Below are 22,203 nucleotides of genomic sequence, written 5' to 3'. Positions count from 1 at the left end.
GGGTGGTGGATAATTCGCAGCACTGCAGTGACACTGACATGGTGGTGGTGTGTTAGTGTGTGTTGTGCTGGCATGAGTGGATCAGACACAGCAATGCTGATGGAGTTTTTAAACACCTCACTGTCCCTGCTGGACTGAGAATAGTCCACCAACCAAAAATCTCCAGCCAACAGCCAGCAGCGTCCTGTTACCACTGATGAAAGTCTAGAAGATGACCAACTCAAACAGCAGCAATAGATGAGCGATCATCTCTGACTTTACATCTACAAGGTGGACCAACTAGGTAGAAGTGTCTAATAGAGTGGACAGTGAGTGGACATGGTATTTAAAAACTCCAGCAGCGCTGCTCTGTCTGATCCACTCACACCATCACAACACACACTAACACACCACCACCATGTCATTGTCACTGCAGTGCTGAGAATCATCCACCACCTAAATAATACCTACTCTGTAGTGGTCCTGTGGGGGTCCATTGAAGAACAGGGTAAAAGCAGGTTAAAAGTGTATGTAGAGAAATAGATGGACTACAGTCAGTAATTGTAGAACTACAAAGTACTCCTATATGGTAAGTGGATATGATAAGTGGAGCTGATAAAATGTACAGTGAGTGTAGAATCAAGGACGTGGTTTTAATGTTATGGCTGAATAGTGTATAACCTTACAATTGTGTGTACATTTTTCTTTTTTCCTTAGTTCAGGAATAAGTGCAAACATATTACCCATGGTAATCGGTTACAGATGCACAGGAGATGTAGAATGTACATATGAGGTAAAAAAATATATAATATATACATATATAATAAAGAATACTCTGGTTATAATTAACCACACCCAACAAAACAGGCAGGAGTTTCTTTTTTTCTAAAGGAGAGAAAGTTCTATAGGAAATAAACAAAAAGAGGTATTAGAAAGTTGCAGAGGAAACTCTTAGTCAAAATGGTCCAGCTGAGTTTTGAATGAGCTCCCAGATTCTCTCAGCTATCCCCTGTCTCCGAGGCACTAATGACGGTCTGGCATCACAGTTTGCCTCCCACCTTTTCAAAACAAAGTTTTAAAACAGCCCAACTCAGAAAACATGATGCTTTGAAGCTTCCAAGGTATTATCTGGAACCAATTAAGCTGTTGTTTGGTGGGTGGCATGTGGAATATGACAGAAAATTGTGTCCATTCTAGACAGCAAGAGCTTTTGCAACAATAGCCTGATATCAAGGAAGGAATGTGCCATTAAATTGATCTTTATAATTATAGCCATGGCTGCCCCAAAGCTTCCATTATTCAGGCCTCATCACTTCAAAAGGTCATTCCAATCATCCGGTCTCTGTTCTTTATTGTCATTCGAATCCGGGAGGAGCCATAAGCACCTGTACCAGCTCTAAGAGATGCTTTGCTGCTGGTACAGATATTACTAAATCCAGGATGCCAGAGGGGCCGTTTGACAAGCATAAAAATCTGATATGAAGTGAAAACTGCAAGTACGCAACACTAGTTTCCTTCAACTTGGAAACGTCACTAAATGAACTGAAATCTTTGACTTTGTTAAGCCTTTCACATTCTTCACTGCTATGTTTTGGTTCTAGAATGAGACATGAGAGAGGATCCTGGAGACCATAAAATAAAAACAGAGCCATTAAACGAGTTAAACCACAATCTGGCAGCAGTAATAAAGACAGTAAAAATAAAACCATAATAAAAACAGAATACAACAGAATAAAATTTTTATTCAGGTGGCTACAACATCTACTAATGGAATGTGAGTTTATATTTATTTGATACGTGTGTAAAGTTAAAAGGGTATGAATTTATTCTGGTAAAGGACTAGTTGTTCGATTACAGCTAGAACTGCTGATTTTAAGGGTTTATCTTGAATGCTTAATTTTTTCTGATTTTGTTGTTTCAAATGCACCAGCACAACAGTGGTGTATCCAGACTGAACATGGAAAGTTATTACAGAACTGATGATCTGTAATAAAAATTAATTACATGATAATTAAAATGATTCCGCTAGCACAGTGGTCCCCAACCACCAGGCTGTGGACCGGTACCGGTCCGTGGGTCACTTATTGCCAGGCCGCACAGAAAAAATAAATAATTAGAGATCGCTACAAGAGCAATTACATTTCCAATACTTTTCGGGTGTTACTGTCTCCTATCACCACTAGGTGGAAGCAGCGTCTCGTTGCAGCGAAAAAAAGCTTAGGATTCACACTGATTTTCCATCCTATAGTTATCCTATTTTAAATCCTCCCTCCCCCGCCAGTCCGTGAAATTATATCTTATATAAAACCGGTCTGTGAAGAAAAAATACTTGGGGACCGCTGCGCTAGCACACCAGCGCCGAGATTCTGAACACCCCAATTCGAATCTCGGTTCTGTTATCGGTCAGCTGGGCGCCATTTAGAGGGCACGAGTGCCTGCAGCACACACAAAGGGGTCACTGTGTCTGCTGGTTGGGGAAATGACCGGACCAGGTGGGTGGGTCTTCAAACGCTGTGCAAGGACCCTGGTTAGCATATATATATATACAGTATATATATATACAGTGTATCACAAAAGTGAGTACACCCCTCACATTTCTGCAGATATTTAAGTATATCTTTTCATGGGACAACACTGACAAAATGACACTTTGACACAATGAAAAGTAGTCTGTGTGCAGCTTATATAACAGTGTAAATTTATTCTTCCCTCAAAATAACTCAATATACAGCCATTAATGTCTAAACCACCGGCAACAAAAGTGAGTACACCCCTTAGTGAAAGTTCCTGAAGTGTCAATATTTTGTGTGGCCACCATTATTTCCCAGAACTGCCTTAACTCTCCTGGGCATGGAGTTTACCAGAGCTTCACAGGTTGCCACTGGAATGCTTTTCCCCTCCTCCATGACGACATCACGGAGCTGGCGGATATTCGAGACTTTGCGCTCCTCCACCTTCCGCTTGAGGATGCCCCAAAGATGTTCTATTGGGTTTAGGTCTGGAGACATGCTTGGCCAGTCCATCACCTTTACCCTCAGCCTCTTCAATAAAGCAGTGGTCATCTTAGAGGTGTGTTTGGGGTCATTATCATGCTGGAACACTGCCCTGCGACCCAGTTTCCGGAGGGAGGGGATCATGCTCTGCTTCAGTATTTTACAGTACATATTGGAGTTCATGTGTCCCTCAATGAAATGTAACTCCCCAACACCTGCTGCACTCATGCAGCCCCAGACCATGGCATTCCCACCACCATGCTTGACTGTAGGCATGACACACTTATCTTTGTACTCCTCACCTGATTGCCGCCACACATGCTTGAGACCATCTGAACCAAACAAATTAATCTTGGTCTCATCAGACCATAGGACATGGTTCCAGTAATCCATGTCCTTTGTTGACATGTCTTCAGCAAACTGTTTGCGGGCTTTCTTGTGTAGAGACTTCAGAAGAGGCTTCCTTCTGGGGTGACAGCCATGCAGACCAATTTGATGTAGTGTGCGGCGTATGGTCTGAGCACTGACAGGCTGACCCCCCACCTTTTCAAACTCTGCAGCAATGCTGACAGCACTCCTGCGCCTATCTTTCAAAGACAGCAGTTGGATGTGACGCTGAGCACGTGCACTCAGCTTCTTTGGACGACCAACGCGAGGTCTGTTCTGAGTGGACCCTGCTCTTTTAAAACGCTGGATAATCTTGGCCACTGTGCTGCAGCTCAGTTTCAGGGTGTTGGCAATCTTCTTGTAGCCTTGGCCATCTTCATGTAGCGCAACAATTCGTCTTTTAAGATCCTCAGAGAGTTCTTTGCCATGAGGTGCCATGTTGGAACTTTCAGTGACCAGTATGAGAGAGTGTGAGAGCTGTACTACTAAATTGAACACACCTGCTCCCTATGCACACCTGAGACCTAGTAACACTAACAAATCACATTACATTTTGGAGGGAAAATGATAAGCAGTGCTCAATTTGGACATTTAGGGGTGTAGTCTCTTAGGGGTGTACTCACTTTTGTTGCCGGTGGTTTAGACATTAATGGCTGTATATTGAGTTATTTTGAGGGAAGAATAAATTTACACTGTTATATAAGCTGCACACAGACTACTTTTCATTGTGTCAAAAAGTCATTTTGTCAGTGTTGTCCCATGAAAAGATATACTTAAATATCTGCAGAAATGTGAGGGGTGTACTCACTTTTGTGATACACTGTATATATATCACAGTATATATAGAGGATACTGTCCTTTCATTGTTTAGCAGCATAACAGTTAAACATTTAAATACTGAACCCTTATTACAAAACTGATTTTTTAAAACTTTTTTATTTTATATTTTGTTTATGCATTTTTTCCCCTTTTTCTCCCTTTTAGCACGTCCAATTGCCCGATTGCATCATGCTTCCTCTCCACCAATGACGATCCCCGCTCTGATAGAGGAGAACAAAGCTAACCCACACCCCCTCCAACACGTGGGCAGCAGCCATATGCATTTTGTGACCTCCACTTTGATGAGTGCAGTGCGGATCAGCACCGTGTACGGAGAGACACACCCTGACAGCACTCACTCTACAATGTATTCGAGATCCCATCCCTGGTATCCCAGCGTGTGTTTTTACTGCTGCGCCACCTGAGCGGCAATTTTTTTTTACTTGACAGCCCTCGACTATTGGGGTATTAATTGCTGAATATGACACTGTCCTATTTAGTATTTAGTATGTTGTAACATATTCCAAACACAACATATTCATTTTTATACAAATTCATACCGAATGCACAAAAATGTGCCAAAGTTACACTTTTTTTCATTGTCTTCATCGGCAGGAAAGGATTTTCGAAGTAGTCCAAGCCTGTCTAATCCTGGTGCTCACATTAGGCATGTTGAATAGGTAGTAAGTTGAATTTGCTTGTCACAGAGTACTTGTTTATGACAGAGAAAACAATGAGCATGCAACATTAATTTCCTCCGATTTAAATACATCACTAAATTTGCTGACATATTTCACCCTCAAGATTCTCCACGTCCCTAACATAGTCTCTTTAGGAAATAAGACATGACTGGGGAACCCAGAGTCTAAGAAATAATAATTTCAATCTATGTCTGGCAGCATCATTGGCTATAAAAACTCTATTAAAGGTATGATGATACGATTTAAATTCAAGTGGCTACACCATGGTCCTCTGCTGATGGATGTGTGTTTTATGTATGTGATAAGTGTGTGAAGATAATAGGCATTCATTTACTCCAACACAGGTAATTACGTCGCTGTCACTGCCCACCACTTACCCTCGTTTTTCCAAAGTAAAACCCTACTCGTAAGATGTCTTTGCTGATGATTTGAACGCTCCATAGACCCACTCGCCAGACCATAAGAAACAACTTGTCAGATTCCTGAGACCTTGATGACCCCAATCTTAGCACTACAAGCCACACCAACTGCCCTGTGTCTAATTGGACTTGAACCACAGCACAGTTCTGCACACACACAAACACTTACCCCTCCAAGTCAACAGTGTCTGGGTTCTGTGTATCATTGGTTCTACATGTGTGTGACCTTCAGCAGGGGGGATCCCCTGCTCACACACTACACCAGGCCCATAGTGTAATCACTATGAAAAAGATGTGCCATTACACGGCGTGACACTGCTAATCTATTGTCCTCTGTGTGTGTGTGTGTGTGTGTGTGTGTGTGCTAATACTTTACTGCTATAAATCTGATCTAAAGAGAGCCAAGTACTTCAGCATGCTTAACTTTCTCTTCATCATGAGTGAGCTGAGTAACAAATTTGGCACCTATTTGTAACATGTATTAGTTCTGATACTAAACACAAAATAATTTTAGCAATATTTAGGAGTGGGTAGTAATGTGGTATTTTACTTCCATCACACGTACCTTGACAAATTTATAACATTAGTTGTATATTTCTAGAGCACCTAGGTGGTAAAAAAAGAAGGTTAAATATAGTCAAGCATGCACACAGGTCTCTAATAAGCTGAGATAATAGGTCATGGCTAGGATTTAAATTGGGATAATAAATTAATTGGACAAATTAGGATATGCCAATTTGCATATTTAAAAAAAAGGCTGTTGTTTAAGCAAGCACCATATTTTATCTTATGTGGTTTTGGTGATGCCCGTAGAGCACTCTGGCTGTTTTTGTATGCTCTGTCTGTGCCATTTGAAATTTATATGATCATTAATTTGACAGCCCCTTGTCTGTGATAACGCTAACTGCTAACATTCATCATGTCACCAAGTGAGTAAAAAAGCTAATGTTGTCAAATTACACAGTCCATCAATTTGGTTTTAGCATTTAATAATGTTCCTTCAGTCAGCACTAAAGTATATGTAGCAGAAACTTGTTAAAAAACTAAACAGACCTGTATTGTGGACTACAATTGGTAGGGTTAACTAAACAAGACATGGAAAAAAAGAGGCTTTCTGAGGAAAAATAACACTTCCTCAAAAAGTAACGTCGCTGGAGTCAACAATAAGCTTGGATTATGATGAGACTGATCTTGACTGGTCTTATTTAGCAGTGCATACAACCACACATAACTAGGGCTGGCTCGATGCCACTTTTTTATGTCCGATACTGCAAATTGAGTATCTGCCGATACCGACACCAATCCGATACTGTCAATTCTCCTATCAAATAACTAAGCAGTAATAATACATGTCTCAATGCACCATGGTTAAACTAGCTATCTAAATAACAATGCTCAGACTGTGGAACAAATATTCTTAAGGAATAAACACATAACCTACAACATCACAGTTATGCAAAACTGCTGTTTTTATTTTCAATTTTACACACAGAACATTTAGCAGCATTTTTGGTTTCACTTACTTTCGAGCTGTTGTTCACGTGACACATCTCGCTTTACGGCGTGTCGTCCAAAGTGTCTACAATTGGAATATGTGGATGTCAATCAGACGCGATGGACCAATTAGAATTGATGCGTTGAGATTTTCTGTTAAAGTTCTGTCACGTTTTTAGATTACTAAAAACCAAAGCACTTATTAAAAACCTGCTGGATTCTGAAGAGGACATCTATGGTTAAACAGGAAATGATGTAGTTTGTTTTATTTCATAACACTAATGGATTAATCATTGAGGATGTGAGATATCTTCAAGTCGGGACAATCTCAGGTGAGCGATTTATCATTTATAAAGAGATTTTTATTGTGTTTAAACAGTGTTTTTAGATGTGGCAGTAGTAGATGATTTTTTAAAATGTTTTAATTTCTGAATGGCTGTTGCAGATGAGTTGTAGATCAGTGGCACATGTTGCAGAGTGAGCTGGCAATAAACGGCACTCTGTTGGAACGTATCTTCATGTGTTATTTGTTTTACACACAAACAATGGCCTTATTTACATAAAGTGTTATTTACATTAAGCAACAGTATCGGATCGGATTACTTGTTTTTTTCCTTTCGATATCCGATCCAGTGATTTGGGCCAATATCAGACCGATACGATACAGAGTATCGGATCGGTGCCAGCCCTACACATAACACATCCATACACATCACATACCTTGCATCCTCATTGTTAAATTGACACACACACACACACACACACACAATTTTATTTTAGGTTAACCAAAGTAGATGTCCAATTTTGGTGAGCCTGTGACCACTGTAGCCTTGAACCCAATGTGGTCTGCTACTGTTGTAGCCCACCCATGTTACCATTTAATGTCTCGGGTGCTAAGAGTGGCTGATGCATTACACATAGTCTTCTTCTTAGCTTTAACCAGCCTGGCCATTCTCCTTTGACTTCTGCCATTACACACAGTATTTTTGCATGCAAACTGCCACTCAATGGATGTTTTTATTTGGCATTTTTGTGTAGCCGTGTAAACAAAGACTGTTGTGCTCAAATATCTCAGTAAATCGGCAGTTTCCTACGTATTAAAATTAGCCTGTCTAGTACCAACAACACTCACATTCTTGATAATTTCTTAATCTGTGTCTGTATTGTTTGTATTAAGATTATTTAAAAATGCAGCTCAGCAGAATCAAGAAAAGTGATCTGCCAGATCAGGGATTATCAGTTATAATTCTGTTTAGCGTAAAGAATACTGCTTAAATGTTCATTTTCTTCCTTTTTACCAACCAAATGACCATGACATTGTAAATAAGTACCAGTACATTAGCACCCTTTACACACAACTAGACCACCATATCTCTTTCAGTAGGAAGGCAAAGTCAGAATTCAAGGAGAAGGCCAGGTAAGTTATGACTCTTTCCAGCGCTCAGCAAATTGCTACTTTTTTCCACAGGCTTCCACTCTCCATCAATAAAGGAAAAATAATCTACAATGCTGTAGAGTAATTCTACATGGATGGGTTTCTTGTTATTGAATGCTGGCCAGCTAGGCCTTGGAGGTGACAGTTCAGTGGAGCAGCGGACAGGCAGCAGGGAATGGTGAGGAAAAGTTACAGCATCAGTCAGAGGCTCTATGGCCTCTTCTGATCCGAACAGCAGATAAATAAAGAAAGAATTGCAAGAGTGCACAGTAAATGAGAGACAGCTGGCTGATGGCTGTGTGCGACAGAATGATACAGCGGTGGTCTGGTTTCTAAAAATAAATAAATAAATAAAATAAAACATTGAATTAGTCAAGCCAGTTCAAAAATATTCCAAGTACTTATTGTTTCAATTTAAAGTGTTTTTGCATTGTTTACTACTGTGTTATAGCTTTGCTAATACAACATCATTATATTTATCTGCAAAAATATCAAAATATGACCCTGAGATCATTCCAGAGTCAAATGTCACAAGATGTTGACTGCAATTTAATTATTTATTTATTTTTGCATTTTTTCTGTATCCAATTACCCGATTGAGTTACGCTTCTTCTCTTCTGATGCTGATCCCCACGGCTGGTTAAGGAGAGCGAGACTGTCACACGCCCCCTCCGACATGTGAGCAGTAGCCGACTGCTTCTTTTCACCTGCACGAGGCGAGCTCATATGTGGATCAGCTGTGTGTCCGGAGAGCCACACCCTGATCACATTATTTCTCAACTCTGTGCAGGCGCCATCAACCAGCCAGCAGAGGTCGTAATTGCATCAGTTATGAGTCCCCTTATAATCCTCCCAATTGTTGTTCATGTAGCTGCGTTTCGAACTAGCTAGCATCTTTTACCGCTGCTCCATCTGAGCGGCCTTGACTGCTGTTTAGCTTAGATTAACCCCTCTCTTCCACATTTCACTAAAAATGGTCTTAAGACATAACCTGTAATATTTGGTGTTTAACTGTTTAAAAGAGAGCATTAGAAATGATCAGATTAAGGGAAGCTGGTATTCATATCTGGAAGGCTATTCACACAACACTACCTTCAAAACACAATCAGTTAGCTGCTGAAGACACACATCAATGTGACATTTGAAAATACCACTCCTAAAAAATAAAGAAACAACAACTGCTGATCATTTAAAGTCAAACCCATTTTAAAATTTTTGTAAATTTTTACATTTTGTTTATGCATTTTCTCCCCTATTTCTCCCTTTTAGAGCGTCCAATTGCCCAATCAAGTCATGCTTCCTCTCCACTAATGACGATCCCTGCTCTGATTGAGGAGAATGAAGCCAACCAACGGCCCTTCCAACTCGTGGGCAGCAGCCATATGCATTTTGTCACCTACACTTTGACGAGTGCAATGCGGATCAGCACTGTGTACGGAGTGACACACCCTGACAGCACTCTTTTCCCGTCTCTGTGCAGGCGCCATCAATCAGCCAGCAGAGGTCGTAATTGCATTAGTTATGAGAGAGACCCTATCCGGCTTTTAATATCCCACCCCTGTCTGAACAACAGGCCAATCGTTGTTCATGGGGCCACTCAGCCCAGCCGGCAGGCAGAGCTGAGACTCAATACGATGTATTCGAGATCCCAGCTCTGGTGTAGCAGCGTGTGTTTTTTATCGCTGTGCCACCTGAGCGGCAAGTCAAACCCATTTGACTTGTGATGACTAAACCACAAATTCAAATGCAAATTGTGAAAAAAATCCACTGATTTTAATGCTTGACGTTGGTGAACTACCACTTTAATGGACTTCAGAGATTGATATGGCTAAATTAATAATGCAATTTAAACATTATAAATTAATTCTAAATCTAATCATTATTACATTATGTAAATGTAATAAGGTTTATGTTTTAAAATGTTCCATATCTAAGAAATGTATACAAAAGAAAGAAATACTGGTTGGCTGGTTGTGTATTGGTGCTTTATATCTAACCTCCCTGGAACTTTTTGGATTGGATGCATTAGATTTTTAAAGACAGAAGGTTTCAACGAATAAGCATGCCAAACTGAATCTAACTTTGCATCACTGCGACATAGAGGAGAGTCATCTAATTCAAGCATAGGAACATAGGACCATAGGCATTATTTTAGACTAGCCTTCTCCTGGCACTAGAGGGCACTTAAGTTACACCCAGCTTCCTCAACTTTATACTAAAAGCCTTTTAGTTTGAACTGCTCCTATAAGACAGTTACTTTACAATTCAGCTGCACAATAGGTCTGCACACACCACAACTCCCCCCACAATGCCAACACGCTAAAAGGTTCATTTCTTCACTGCTGAAAATGATAAAATCCTTTATATGGATTGTATTCTTTTATAGGCAGTAAAAGGTCAAGAACAAAAGAACAGGATTACCAGGATTGCACAACATTGTCAACATTTGACATCTTTTCAATGAACCTTTGTTTTTCTGAGCAGCAATGGTACACATATTCATACACACACACACACACACACACACACACACACACACACACACACACACACACACACACACACACACATGCAAAGATATCACAATCAGCATTTATGTTTATTATGGTAACCTATAGAAGAAGGAGGTGATTTGTGGCTGCACAATGTCAACCAAGCCTTGTTCTATCATAATGACCCCAAGAATAATTAAAAAATCAATGCTCCTGCTGAGCACTGCTCCTGTTAAATGCAGGGGTCGGGAAAGAAACTTCAATAATGTGACATTATCACTCTGGCCTTTATTATTGAACTCTGGAGCCGTGTGTCATGTTGCCTAGTACACAGACCATAATTTCAGAGAAGGCGACTGTCATGCAGTCATTGGCTTTTTTCTACAAAGCTTCCTGCTGTATAAATTCTAAGAAATTTGGTCTTTTTGTCACTAATGTGGTCTTCAGGAGCATCATTGTGTTTTAAGTACTTGATGGCCAAGGTATAGATCAGACTCAATTGCAGCAAGAACCTTTAGTTAAAGAAGTGGACAAAATATTTATTTTTCATTTATTCTATTATTATTTACATACACATACACACCTAGTGCAAATTTTATTAGCTGTAATTAACCTAACAGCATGTATTTTATTATGCCAATAAAATAGGGTTTCTTATGGGAGTGGGAGGAAACAGAAACACTTGGAGGAAACCCACCCGCACACAAAAGAACACAAAACACAACAAAAGCTCCACACAGAAAGGACCTTGGCCACGGAATCGAACCCAGGCCCTTCTTGCTATGAAGCGACAGCGCCAACTACTGCTCCCTCGTGCCTCCCCCAGTGCGAGATGAGATCACACTGCCAATTTGTGTCATGCTGGCATCAGATACAATGAGATCAACCAAAAATGTTAGTATTATTTTTTGTAAGGCTGCTCTGGTGGTGCAGCGGTAAAAACACACGCTAGGACACCAGAGCTGGGATCTCGAATACATCGTATGGAGTCTCAGCTCTGCCTGCCGTCTGGGCTGAGCAGCCACATGAACGACGATTGGCCTGTTGTTCAGATAGGGGTGGAATATCAAAGCCGGATAGGATTTTTCTAATAGCTGATTGATGGCGCCTGCACAGAGACGGGAAAAGAGTGCTGTCAGGGTGTGTCTCTCCATACACAGTGCTGATCCGCATTGCACTTGTCAAAGTGTAGGTGACAAAATGCATACGGCTACTGCTGTTTTGCATAAACAATATACAGTATATAAGAAGAATTAACAGATCTTTAGATTCTTTTTTTGTCCACGAACACATGTTGGCAACCTTTTCTTTGTTAATCACACATACATTCCAGATGCTATTATTAGAAATTACGCTAGAGTTTTCCTTAAATAAAGCAGCCATTTCTAGGTACCCACATGTGTGCACATCAGTATTTGATTCTTGCCTTGATCAAAACAAATAAGCCTATAAACAGAGTGTCTGGGTCAGGCCAGGATTCAACACTAAATACCAAGGGAAATAATGTGCCTCTCAACCCTAAAATAGCTCTCATAAACCCACTCACTCAGGATACACTGGACCATCGAGTCTAATAATACCATGAAAATAAGAAGAGATTATGACCTTTCATAGTACTGCAAAACCTGATCAGGGATGAAGCTGTACTTGATTTATATTCTGTTTTGAGACTGGGACACTGGGGTCTGTCCATTATCTCTATGGTGTTTTAGCAGGTATTCTAAAGCTAAATAGTGATTTTCAAGTATTTTTATGCACTGAAATGTAACGTGGGTGCTGTTTGAATGTTGTATAATAATGTATATATTTATTTCTTCTATTTTATTTATGCAGTTTATTTATAGTCAGTTTGTCTTTCGCTGCTGGGGGATCCCTGATTTTGCAGTCGAGGTGGGTATATTGCTGCTCACGCCTCCTCCGACCCGTGTGCAGCCCTTAGCGGAACCCTTTTTTACCCATGCACAGGCGCCTCTCTATCTGCCAATCAGGGTACTTACACGGTGTTTGAAGACCCCACCCACATAGTCCGGTCATCCCACCCTAGCAGAAACGTGTCTGCTGCAGGCACTGCCAATTATGCCCACTAGATGGCACCCAGTCGACCGGTGGCAACACCGAGTTTCGAACTGAGGAGTTCAGAATCTCGGCGCTGGTGTGCCAGCGGTATATCTCGCTGCGCCACATGGGCGCCTATCTTTTATATTGACTATAGAATAAAATACAAAAATGAAACCCAGCAGGTTTTGTTGTATTTTGCATTGTGGTGGACACCTCAAAGCAAGGCTGAAGTTTGCCACTGATGTAAATGTATTTGTATGACGCTTTTTACAATGGACATTGTTTCCGTGGTTGTCAAATGAACATTCATCAGCTCACCCACACAAGGCGTGCCTACTTTGATCCGCAAAGAAAGGCACAAAATCAAGAAAAGCTGTGATGTGCTATTCTTTTAATGGCAATCACCTGTAACTCGTGAGTACTGATGCTGGTCTGCCGGTTTTTCAGTGACTGAAGACTGTCAGCGCTCTTTTGTTTCTGGGAACTCACCTTGGTTCCTGGATTTGGGCCTCGCATGTTCTGAAAGGGCGGAATGCCCCATAACAGTAAGATTACCCTAAAAGCCTTTAATCCATGATCATATAAAATCTAAATGTTACAACAATACTGTATATTATTTACAGAGGTCTTACATTTAATCTATAATTCCAGTTAAATGAATTATTTTAAGGACACATGGACACTCTAAAATGAGACACAGATTAGGTAGGAGGTGAAGCACACATGAAAGGATACAACTGTCCTCTGTGTATGGGATGGGCGCGGTGCTGCCTGCAGTGAGGTAGCTGTAAAAGGACACCTCCAGAGTGTAGCAGTAGGACGTGTCATCCAGCAGACCTCCAAGGAATCGTCGCCCCGTTCCTGCTTTCACTACGTCTCGGTTAAATGTTGTGCTGGACTAGAGGAAAAACACGAGTACACATAAGCACAAAAAACAAATCAATTAGAAGACTGATACTGGCAATAATTATACACATAGCAGTTTTCCAAAAGCAAGGTGTTTGTGCCTGATTGTAATATGATCTACATATTTCTACTGCAGTAGAAAGTACTGTATCTCTGTGATGGTACTTAATGATCACTTTTTTTTTGCCATGACTACCTACCTGGTCTTTTCCCACCCAGCTTACTTTAGTGGCCAGTTTTGTATGCTGCAGGAACTGCCATTTGTGCCCGCCAGGGTGCGTCTAGCTGACCAGTAGCAGAGCTGAGATTCGAACTTGGGGAGTTCAGAATCCCAGTGCTGGTCCTTATCTAGCAACCAGGGTCCTTATCCAGCATCAAAGACCACACCCCCTTGTCAGTCCGGTCTTTTCCCACCTAGCTGACTTTAGTGGCCAGTTTTGTATGCTACAGGAACTGCCATTTGTGCCCACCAGGCTGCGTCTAGCCGACCAGTAGCAGAGCTGAGATTCGAACTTGGGGAGTTCAGAATCCCAGTGCTGGTCCTTATCCAGCAACCAGGGTCCTTATCCAGCATCAAAGACCACACCCCCTTGTCAGTCCGGTCTTTTCCCACATAGCTGACTTTAGTGACCAGTTTTGTATGCTGCAGGAACTGCCAATTGTGCCCACTATGGCGCGTCTAGCCAACTGGTAGCAGAGCTGAGATTCGAACTTGAGAAGAACCCACCTAAGCGCCTGCATAAAGATTATTTTTAAAATGTAGAATATTTGAATATTACAAGCCAATATGTAACACTGCATAAGTAACTTTATTTTACTGGCAATGGCAGTAAAATAAGTTGGAACTACACTGCCAATGCTAATCTTAGCTAAAAAGCTTTTTTTTAAAGCAGAATAACTAATATTTAAAGTAATAACAACTTATGTAATCTTGCAAACAGTAGCCTATGACAATATTGTTATTAGACATTGAATGGTAATATATATTATATTTTATTAATCCCACAAACAAAGCTTGATATTTTATATTAATTTTATATATGCTGCTATATAATTTGTGGATCTAGGATGTTTTTTTTAGCAATAAAAGTGATTTTTAAGGCAAAGTAGCCAGAGAAAGTAGCCAAGTGATGACATGAGAACAAGAGAGTGCAATATTCAGTAGATGATGCTCTGTATAGAACTATACTTTTCTCCTCTATATACAGTGCCTTGCAAAAGTATTCAGCCCCCTTGAACTTTTCAACCTTTTGCCACATTTCAGGCTTCAAACATAACGATATGAAATTGTAATTTTTTGTGAAGAATCAACAACAAGTGGGACCCAATCGTGAAGTGGAACGAAATGTATTGGATATTTTAAACTTTTTTTAGAAATAAAAAACTGAAAAGTGGGGCGTGCAATATTATTCAGCCCCCTTGCGTTAATACTTTGTAGCGCCACCTTTTGCTGCGATTACAGCTGCAAGTCGCTTGGGGTATGTCTCTATCAGTTTTGCACATCGAGAGACAGAAATTTTTGCCCATTCTTCCTTGCAAAACAGCTCGAGCTCAGTGAGGTTGGATGGAGAGCGTTTGTGAACAGCAGTTTTCAGCTCTTTCCACAGATTCTCGATGGGATTCAGGTCTGGACTTTGACTTGGCCATTCTAACACCTGGATACGTTTATTTGTGAACCATTGCATTGTAGATTTTGCTTTATGTTTTGGATCATTGTCTTGTTGGAAGATAAATCTCCGTCCCAGTCTCAGGTCTTTTGCAGACTGCAACAGGTTTTCTTCCAGAATGGTCCTGTATTTGGCTCCATCCATCTTCCCATCAATTTTAACCATCTTCCCTGTCCCTGCTGAAGAAAAGCAGGCCCAAACCATGATGCTGCCACCACCATGTTTGACAGTGGGGATGGTGTGTTCAGGGTGATGAGCTGTGTTGCTTTTACGCCAAACATAACGTTTTGCATTGTGGCCAAAAAGTTCGATTTTGGTTTCATCTGACCAGAGCACCTTCTTCCACATGTTTGGTGTGTCTCCCAGGTGACTTTTTATAGATATCTTTGAGAAATGGCTTTCTTCTTGCCACTCTTCCATAAAGGCCAGATTTGTGCAGTGTACGACTGATTGTGTCCTATGGACAGAGTCTCCCACCTCAGCTGTAGATCTCTGCAGTTCATTCAGAGTGATCATGGGCCTCTTGGCTGCATCTCTGATCAGTCTTCTCCTTGTTTGAGCTGAAAGTTTAGAGGGACGGCCGGGTCTTGGTAGATTTGCAGTGGTCTGATACTCCTTCCATTTCAATATGATCGCTTGCACAGTGCTCCTTGAGATGTTTAAAGCTTGGGAAATCTTTTTGTATCCAAATCCGGCTTTAAACTTCTCCACAACAGTATCTCGGACCTGCCTGGTGTGTTCCTTGGTCTTCATGATGCTCTCTGCGCTTTAAACAGAACTCTGAGACTGTCACAGAGCAGGTGCATTTATACGGAGACTTGATTACACACAGGTGGATTCTATTTATCACCATCAGTCATTTAGGTCAACATTGGATCATTCAGAGATCCTCACTGAACTTCTGGAGTGAGTTTGCTGCACTGAAAGTAAAGGGGCTGAATAATATTGCACGCCCCACTTTTTAGTTTTTTATTTCTAAAAAAAGTTTAAAATATCCAATAAATTTCGTTCCACTTCACGATTGTGTCCCACTTGTTGTTGATTCTTCACAAAAAATTACAATTTCATATCGTTATGTTTGAAGCCTGAAATGTGGCAAAAGGTTGAAAAGTTCAAGGGGGCTGAATACTTTTGCAAGGCACTGTATGTGTTGTGTTTTTGTGTGGTGAACCTGGACCAAAAAATAAACTGTTATCAAAATTCATGCATGGGTTGACCAGGTACTACCTGTTCACTACAAAGCTACCAGTGCTATATTGCATCGCTATAGCAAAATTGGCTGTCAACCACTTTCAACAAGCTAATAGACCTTACACTTTAGTATAGACCACATTTTTATGCAAATTGTATTCCTGCAGGAAAAGTTGAGCAAGTAAAGCTTTTTGTCTGGTTTATTCTATTATTAACCACACTTGACACTTGGCCGGTGGGTGCCTACAAGAACAATAGTTGGCTAGTCCAAAAGAGGGAGGCTGTAGGGATTCTGCTGCAATTACGACCTTAGCTGGCTGATTGATGGCACCTGCACAATGAGACGGAGGAGAATGGAGATCGGTGTGTGACTTCTTAATTACAACCTTTTTGGTTCTACAGAGGAGGTCTGCAGCAGTAGAGGCAGAAATACAAATTGGGTAAGTGGATACAACAAGACTGGGAAAATTAAATGCATAAAAACAATAGGGTTGTCAGTTTCGAAAAATTAGTACACATCCATCTTTAATCTTTCAGAAATCTTTCAGTTGCATGTATTTGGACTGTGGGAGGAAACTGGAGCTCCTAGAGGAAACCCACGCAGACACTGGGAGAACATGCAAACTCCACACAGAAAGGACCTGGACCACCCCACCTGGGGGTCAAACCCAGGACCTTCTTGCTGTGAGGTGACAATGCTACCCACCGAGCCACCGTGCTGCCCTTCCCTATTTTTAAAAAAAGTTTTACCATTTGCCAGTCTGTAGGGGTTAACAGACTCAAAATAAAGCAAGCTTAGACAGGTCATTATAAAAGAGATACTGTTATACTTAGTACACTGTGATGCTTTATAGAAAAAAGCTTTGGAATTGCAGCATATGGTGTGTCCATTAGTATGCCTTAATAATTAATGCAACTGATTAATGCAATTCAATGATGGCACTCTTTCTATCACAGATTTTCAAGGGTAGCTACTTTCATTGGGCTATGTGCTTAGTTTGCAAGTTGCAGAACTTTTGTTGGCTTTGTTTATCTCAGCTCTAATGGCTGGTAAGCGTTTGTTTGTGGATTGGAGGTAACTGATCTGGTGTCAGTGTGGGATGTAGCTAGTGGCAGGCTGCAGTGGAGACAGGGGCCTCTCTAGAGGCACAGCTCCATCAATATGCTGCCTGAACGTATGCAGGCAGATCCAGGTGCTGAGTTGGCACAGAGGCAGGGTGACAGGCCAGCTATAGAACTGACCAATGTCCCTTGCTATCACACACACACACACACACACACACACACCACATATAAGCAGTCTAACTCATGCAACATCAGCACAAAATAATTGGGGTTTGACTAAGCCACCCAATGCGCAGGACAACATTGCTTGACGTTAATGGGACATTTAAGCCAAACCTACAGAATTACACAATCAAAATAGCTCTTATTTGCTCAGAATGTTCTGCAATTAACGTTTTTGCATTTCAGACTTCTGGAGCAAATACATTTTAAAAGATAAACTACACATCAAATTTCACTTTGGTTTAATGCTTATTAATAAATAGCCTAACAGCTTAAAAGACCTTCAGAGAGCTGTAAAGGAAATGCAAAATAAATGAAGTGCTACATTTTTAGCAGGAATTATATTTTGCATAATACTTCCCATAAAACCTCTGTTAAGATGATCTGTCTAGCCTACTTATAAGTAAATGACTATTTAACTCATTGTCATAGGAAATGTAATACATTTCCAGACTCAGAGGGTAAAACCACTCAGCCAGTAAAAGTTACCTTCCATCCTAATGGTGTTCAATATGTAAGAATCAGTATTACATTTTGTAATACTGATTAGCTCACCTGACAAAAGAACCAACTTTGCACACAGTCATTGTGACTAGGTCCTGGGTTCTGTCCCCAGGTGGGGCTGTCCGGGTCCTTTCTGTGTGGAGTGTTTATGTTCTCCCAGTGTCTGCGTGGGTTTCCTCCTGGAGCTCCGGTTTCCTCCCAGAGTCCAAAGACATGCAAGTAAGGTGAATTGGAGATACAAAATTGTCCATGACTGTGTTTTTTTTTTCTTTATGCATTTTCTCCCGTTTTTCTCCCTTTTTAGCGCGTCCAATTGCTTCATGCTTCCTCTCCACCAATGCCGATCCCTGCTCTGATTGAGGAGAACGAAGCTAACCCACGCCCCGTCCGACACGTGGGCAGCATGCCGTATGCATCTTATCACCTACACTTTGACGAGTGCAGTGCAGCTCAGCGTTGTGTACAGAGAGACACACCCTGAGAACACTCTTTTTCTCATCTCTGTGCAGGCGCCATCAATCAGCCAGCAGAGGTCGTATTGCACCAGTCATGAGAGAGAGACCCCATCCGGCTTAGTCCCGCCCATATCTGAACAACAGGCCAATCGTTGTTCATGTGGCCGCTCAGCCTTAGCCGGCAGGCAGAGCTGAGATTCGATACGATGTATTTGAGATCCCAGCTCTGGTTCCAGCATGTGTTTTTACCGTTGCGCTACCTGAGCGGCCCTTATGACTGTGTTTGATATTGAACTTGTGAAATGATGAACCTTGTGTAATGAGTAACTACCGTTCCTGTCATGAATGTAACCAAAGTGTAAAACATGACATTACAATCCTAATAAACAAACATTAGCTCAGCTGACAAAAGAAACAACTTTGCACACAGTCATTTTGACTAACAACTTATTTCAAAGGGCAGCTAATTGTGTGCGGCACAACAACATAGAGCCTGAGGACCTGGGTCCTGCTAAAGTCATGCTATTTTGTTGGATTTCTCCACAGTCTTTTTGTTCCAGTCCTGCTTGCACTGGCTATTTGATTGCCAGTTTCTGCACATGACCCCATAAAGAAGTCTTACACTGCAAGCCATTGTGTCAAGATCCTGCAGTATTTCTGCACTCATGCAGGACATTAATGAAAATAGCACATTTACAGTGTGACTCTGACTTTAAGGCAGGATTCAAGTTTATAATATGTATTTAGGGCCAACAGTATAAAAGATTGATTGTATACAAAAGGTCACATTTTATATGAACCAAGGAAAGATGGATTTTACAGGCCAGAACAGAGCAGACCATGACAGTTTTAAAATGGTCTAAAATAACAGTGTCTGTTTAGGGAGCAACTTAAGTCTAGCCCAGGCTGGCCAAGTAACATGACAGCACTTGCAGGGTGCAATTTTAGGATAAGTGTTTCCTAACACATACCCACATTTTTTACACTCACACAGCCCACACAAACAAGTGTAGTAAGATGTTGTACTGCTACTAGCTACCGGAACAGCTTTAATGCACTTTGACATGAATACAAGTCTCTGGAACTAACATGTTTGGAAGGAATACCATTTTTTTCTAAATTTCATCAGATGCTGTGATGAAATGGTGGTGGTAAGCACTGTAACACAGTGACTGTAAAATCTTTAGCATATAATTTAAATCAGTGAATAATAACCTGTTCAGTGTCGAGACCTATTATTTTATCAACTATATGCATATGCAAAAAAAAATATGTATATATATAAATATATAATATAATATAAATATATATATGTAGATGTAAAGTCAGAGATGATCGCTCATCTATTGCTGCCAGTTGAGTTAGTCATCTTTGAGACCTTCATTAGTGATTGGTGGACTATTCTCAGTCCAGCAGTGACAGTGAGGTGTTTAAAAACTTCAGCAGCACTGCTGTGTCTTATCCACTCATACCAGCATAACACACACTAACACACCACCACCATGTCAGTGTCACTGCAGTGCTGAGAATGACCCACCACCCAAATAATACCTACTCTGTAGTGGTCCTGGGAGAGTCCTGACCATTGAAGAACAGCATGAGAGGGGGCTAACAAAGCATGCAGAGAAACAGATGGACTACAGTCAGTAATTGTAGAACTACAAAGTGCTTCTATATGGTAAGTGGAGCTGAATAAATGGACAATGTGTGTAGAAACAAGGAGGTGATTTTTATGTTATGGCTGATCGGTGTAATTTTTAAGACATACTGTTTGTTCACTGACCCAGTAAGACCCAGTAAGGCTAACCAGGAAGGTCTTGGCCCAGTGGCCTACTTTACATAATTTTCAAACGCATCATACAATTTAGTGACCTTTTGTTCTCTGAGGATTGGAGCATTGTCATGGTGACACCACTCGTACCAAAATAAAACTATCCCATCACATCAGTTAGGTTGGGATAACTTTGCATTGATTTTGCAGTGACCCTTCCCTCTAAATGCACAAGTTCATCTGCTCTCATTTTTCCAGGCATTTATTTAAGTTGAAAAGCATTGTTGGTCACCTCTGCAATTCAGCACTAAGATTGTATCTTAAATAGCATGGCATTTGTGCGTGTATACGACTGGCTGGAATTGGTGTGTGTGCCGCAGAGTACTATTTGTCTATGACTGAGAGAGGAGTGGAACTGCTGAATGGCTGACTGAACAGTAAAGGTTATTGCTCTGGCTATACACTGCTGGCACAGCTGCAAAATGTCACACTGCGTGAGCTCTGAAGGTCGTTGATGCGGGTTCGAGAAATTCACAGCTGACAAAAGATGCTGAACTACAAATACAGCATTAGGACTAAAAGATGGTCAGAAGATACCTCAGTCTGAAAGACAATCACTACATGACAAATACTTCACTGTGTTTACATGTTTTTTATTACAGATGGAATCTCCTCTTTAAAAGTTACTACAAGGATTACTTCTCAGAATTGCTTATGTTTAGATTTTCTGCACACACACACACACACACTTCTGAATCCCTAATCAATATGCTGATCCTAATGTGTCTGAAAGACGGTCGTGGAAAGACGTGTCCGCACCCTTATAGACAACTTATCAGTGCTATTGAGTGTGCTTATTGGCTCATTGTGTACTGAAAAGGTTAGAGGGAAAACAAGCACATACTGTGCACCCACCTTACCAATAACCTACAAATTAATTAGCTTTTACAGTTTTCCCCCATTTTATACACATATAAATAGAACTATGCAGACAATTCTGAAAACTTAGAGCTCATGCTTCAACAGCATTAATTCAAACTGCTAAACTCTAAGCACAATTCCATTTATTCACACTTAAATATCATTCTTAATCACAGTTTTGCAAATCTCTGAAGACAGGCTGCATCATTTAGCACACTTAGGTAACCTAGAAACACTGGCCTTCAAAATGCAACACGCTTATTACCAATTAGTCTCACTCATGTTGCACCAGTGCAAACTCAATTGGAAGAACACTTCAACCATTTGTCAGAGTATAAAAGAGGCCTCAAGTGACTTATACAGGTGTTAAGCAGGAAGATGGAGCAGCAAGAACACAGAGGAAAATAAGAGTGAGAAGAAGAGAAGGTCTAGCAGGTCACGGAGGCCATCATGAAAGAGAAAGGTCTATTCAATAAAATATGCGCAACTTTGGTGAACAATGCAATCAATTGTGGCCAACCATGACTGAAGCTGGGCAGTGAGTCCAACTGAATTTTAGCCTCAGTTATCCAAGTCTTTAGAGAAGAGAATAGGCAAATAACCACTTGAGTAGGTTTATAGTATTCTGTACAGTAATTATATTATACCATAACTTTATGGTTTCTATGAAAATCTACAGTGCTCACAGAAATATGTCCTACTGTGTAATGTAATGTTTTGTCTC

At 40.8% G+C, this 22,203-nt stretch overlaps 1 protein-coding gene across 4 annotated transcripts in view; it reads right to left on the bottom strand.

Moving 5' to 3' along the window:
* agbl4 (AGBL carboxypeptidase 4) overlaps positions 1-22,203 on the bottom strand; it is a 587,706-nt gene that overhangs the window by 16,084 nt on the left and 549,419 nt on the right. For all 4 annotated transcript variants that reach the window (XM_062999017.1, XM_062999019.1, XM_062999018.1 and 1 more), the window contains one exon: positions 13,513-13,675. In XM_062999017.1, coding sequence (XP_062855087.1) covers positions 13,513-13,675 — 163 coding nt within the window. The remainder of the gene's footprint in view (positions 1-13,512; positions 13,676-22,203) is intronic.

Source organism: Trichomycterus rosablanca, chromosome 7, assembly GCF_030014385.1.
Source record: "Trichomycterus rosablanca isolate fTriRos1 chromosome 7, fTriRos1.hap1, whole genome shotgun sequence".
NCBI lineage: Eukaryota > Metazoa > Chordata > Actinopteri > Siluriformes > Trichomycteridae > Trichomycterus > Trichomycterus rosablanca.
This window is presented reverse-complemented; position numbering and strand designations above follow the sequence as displayed.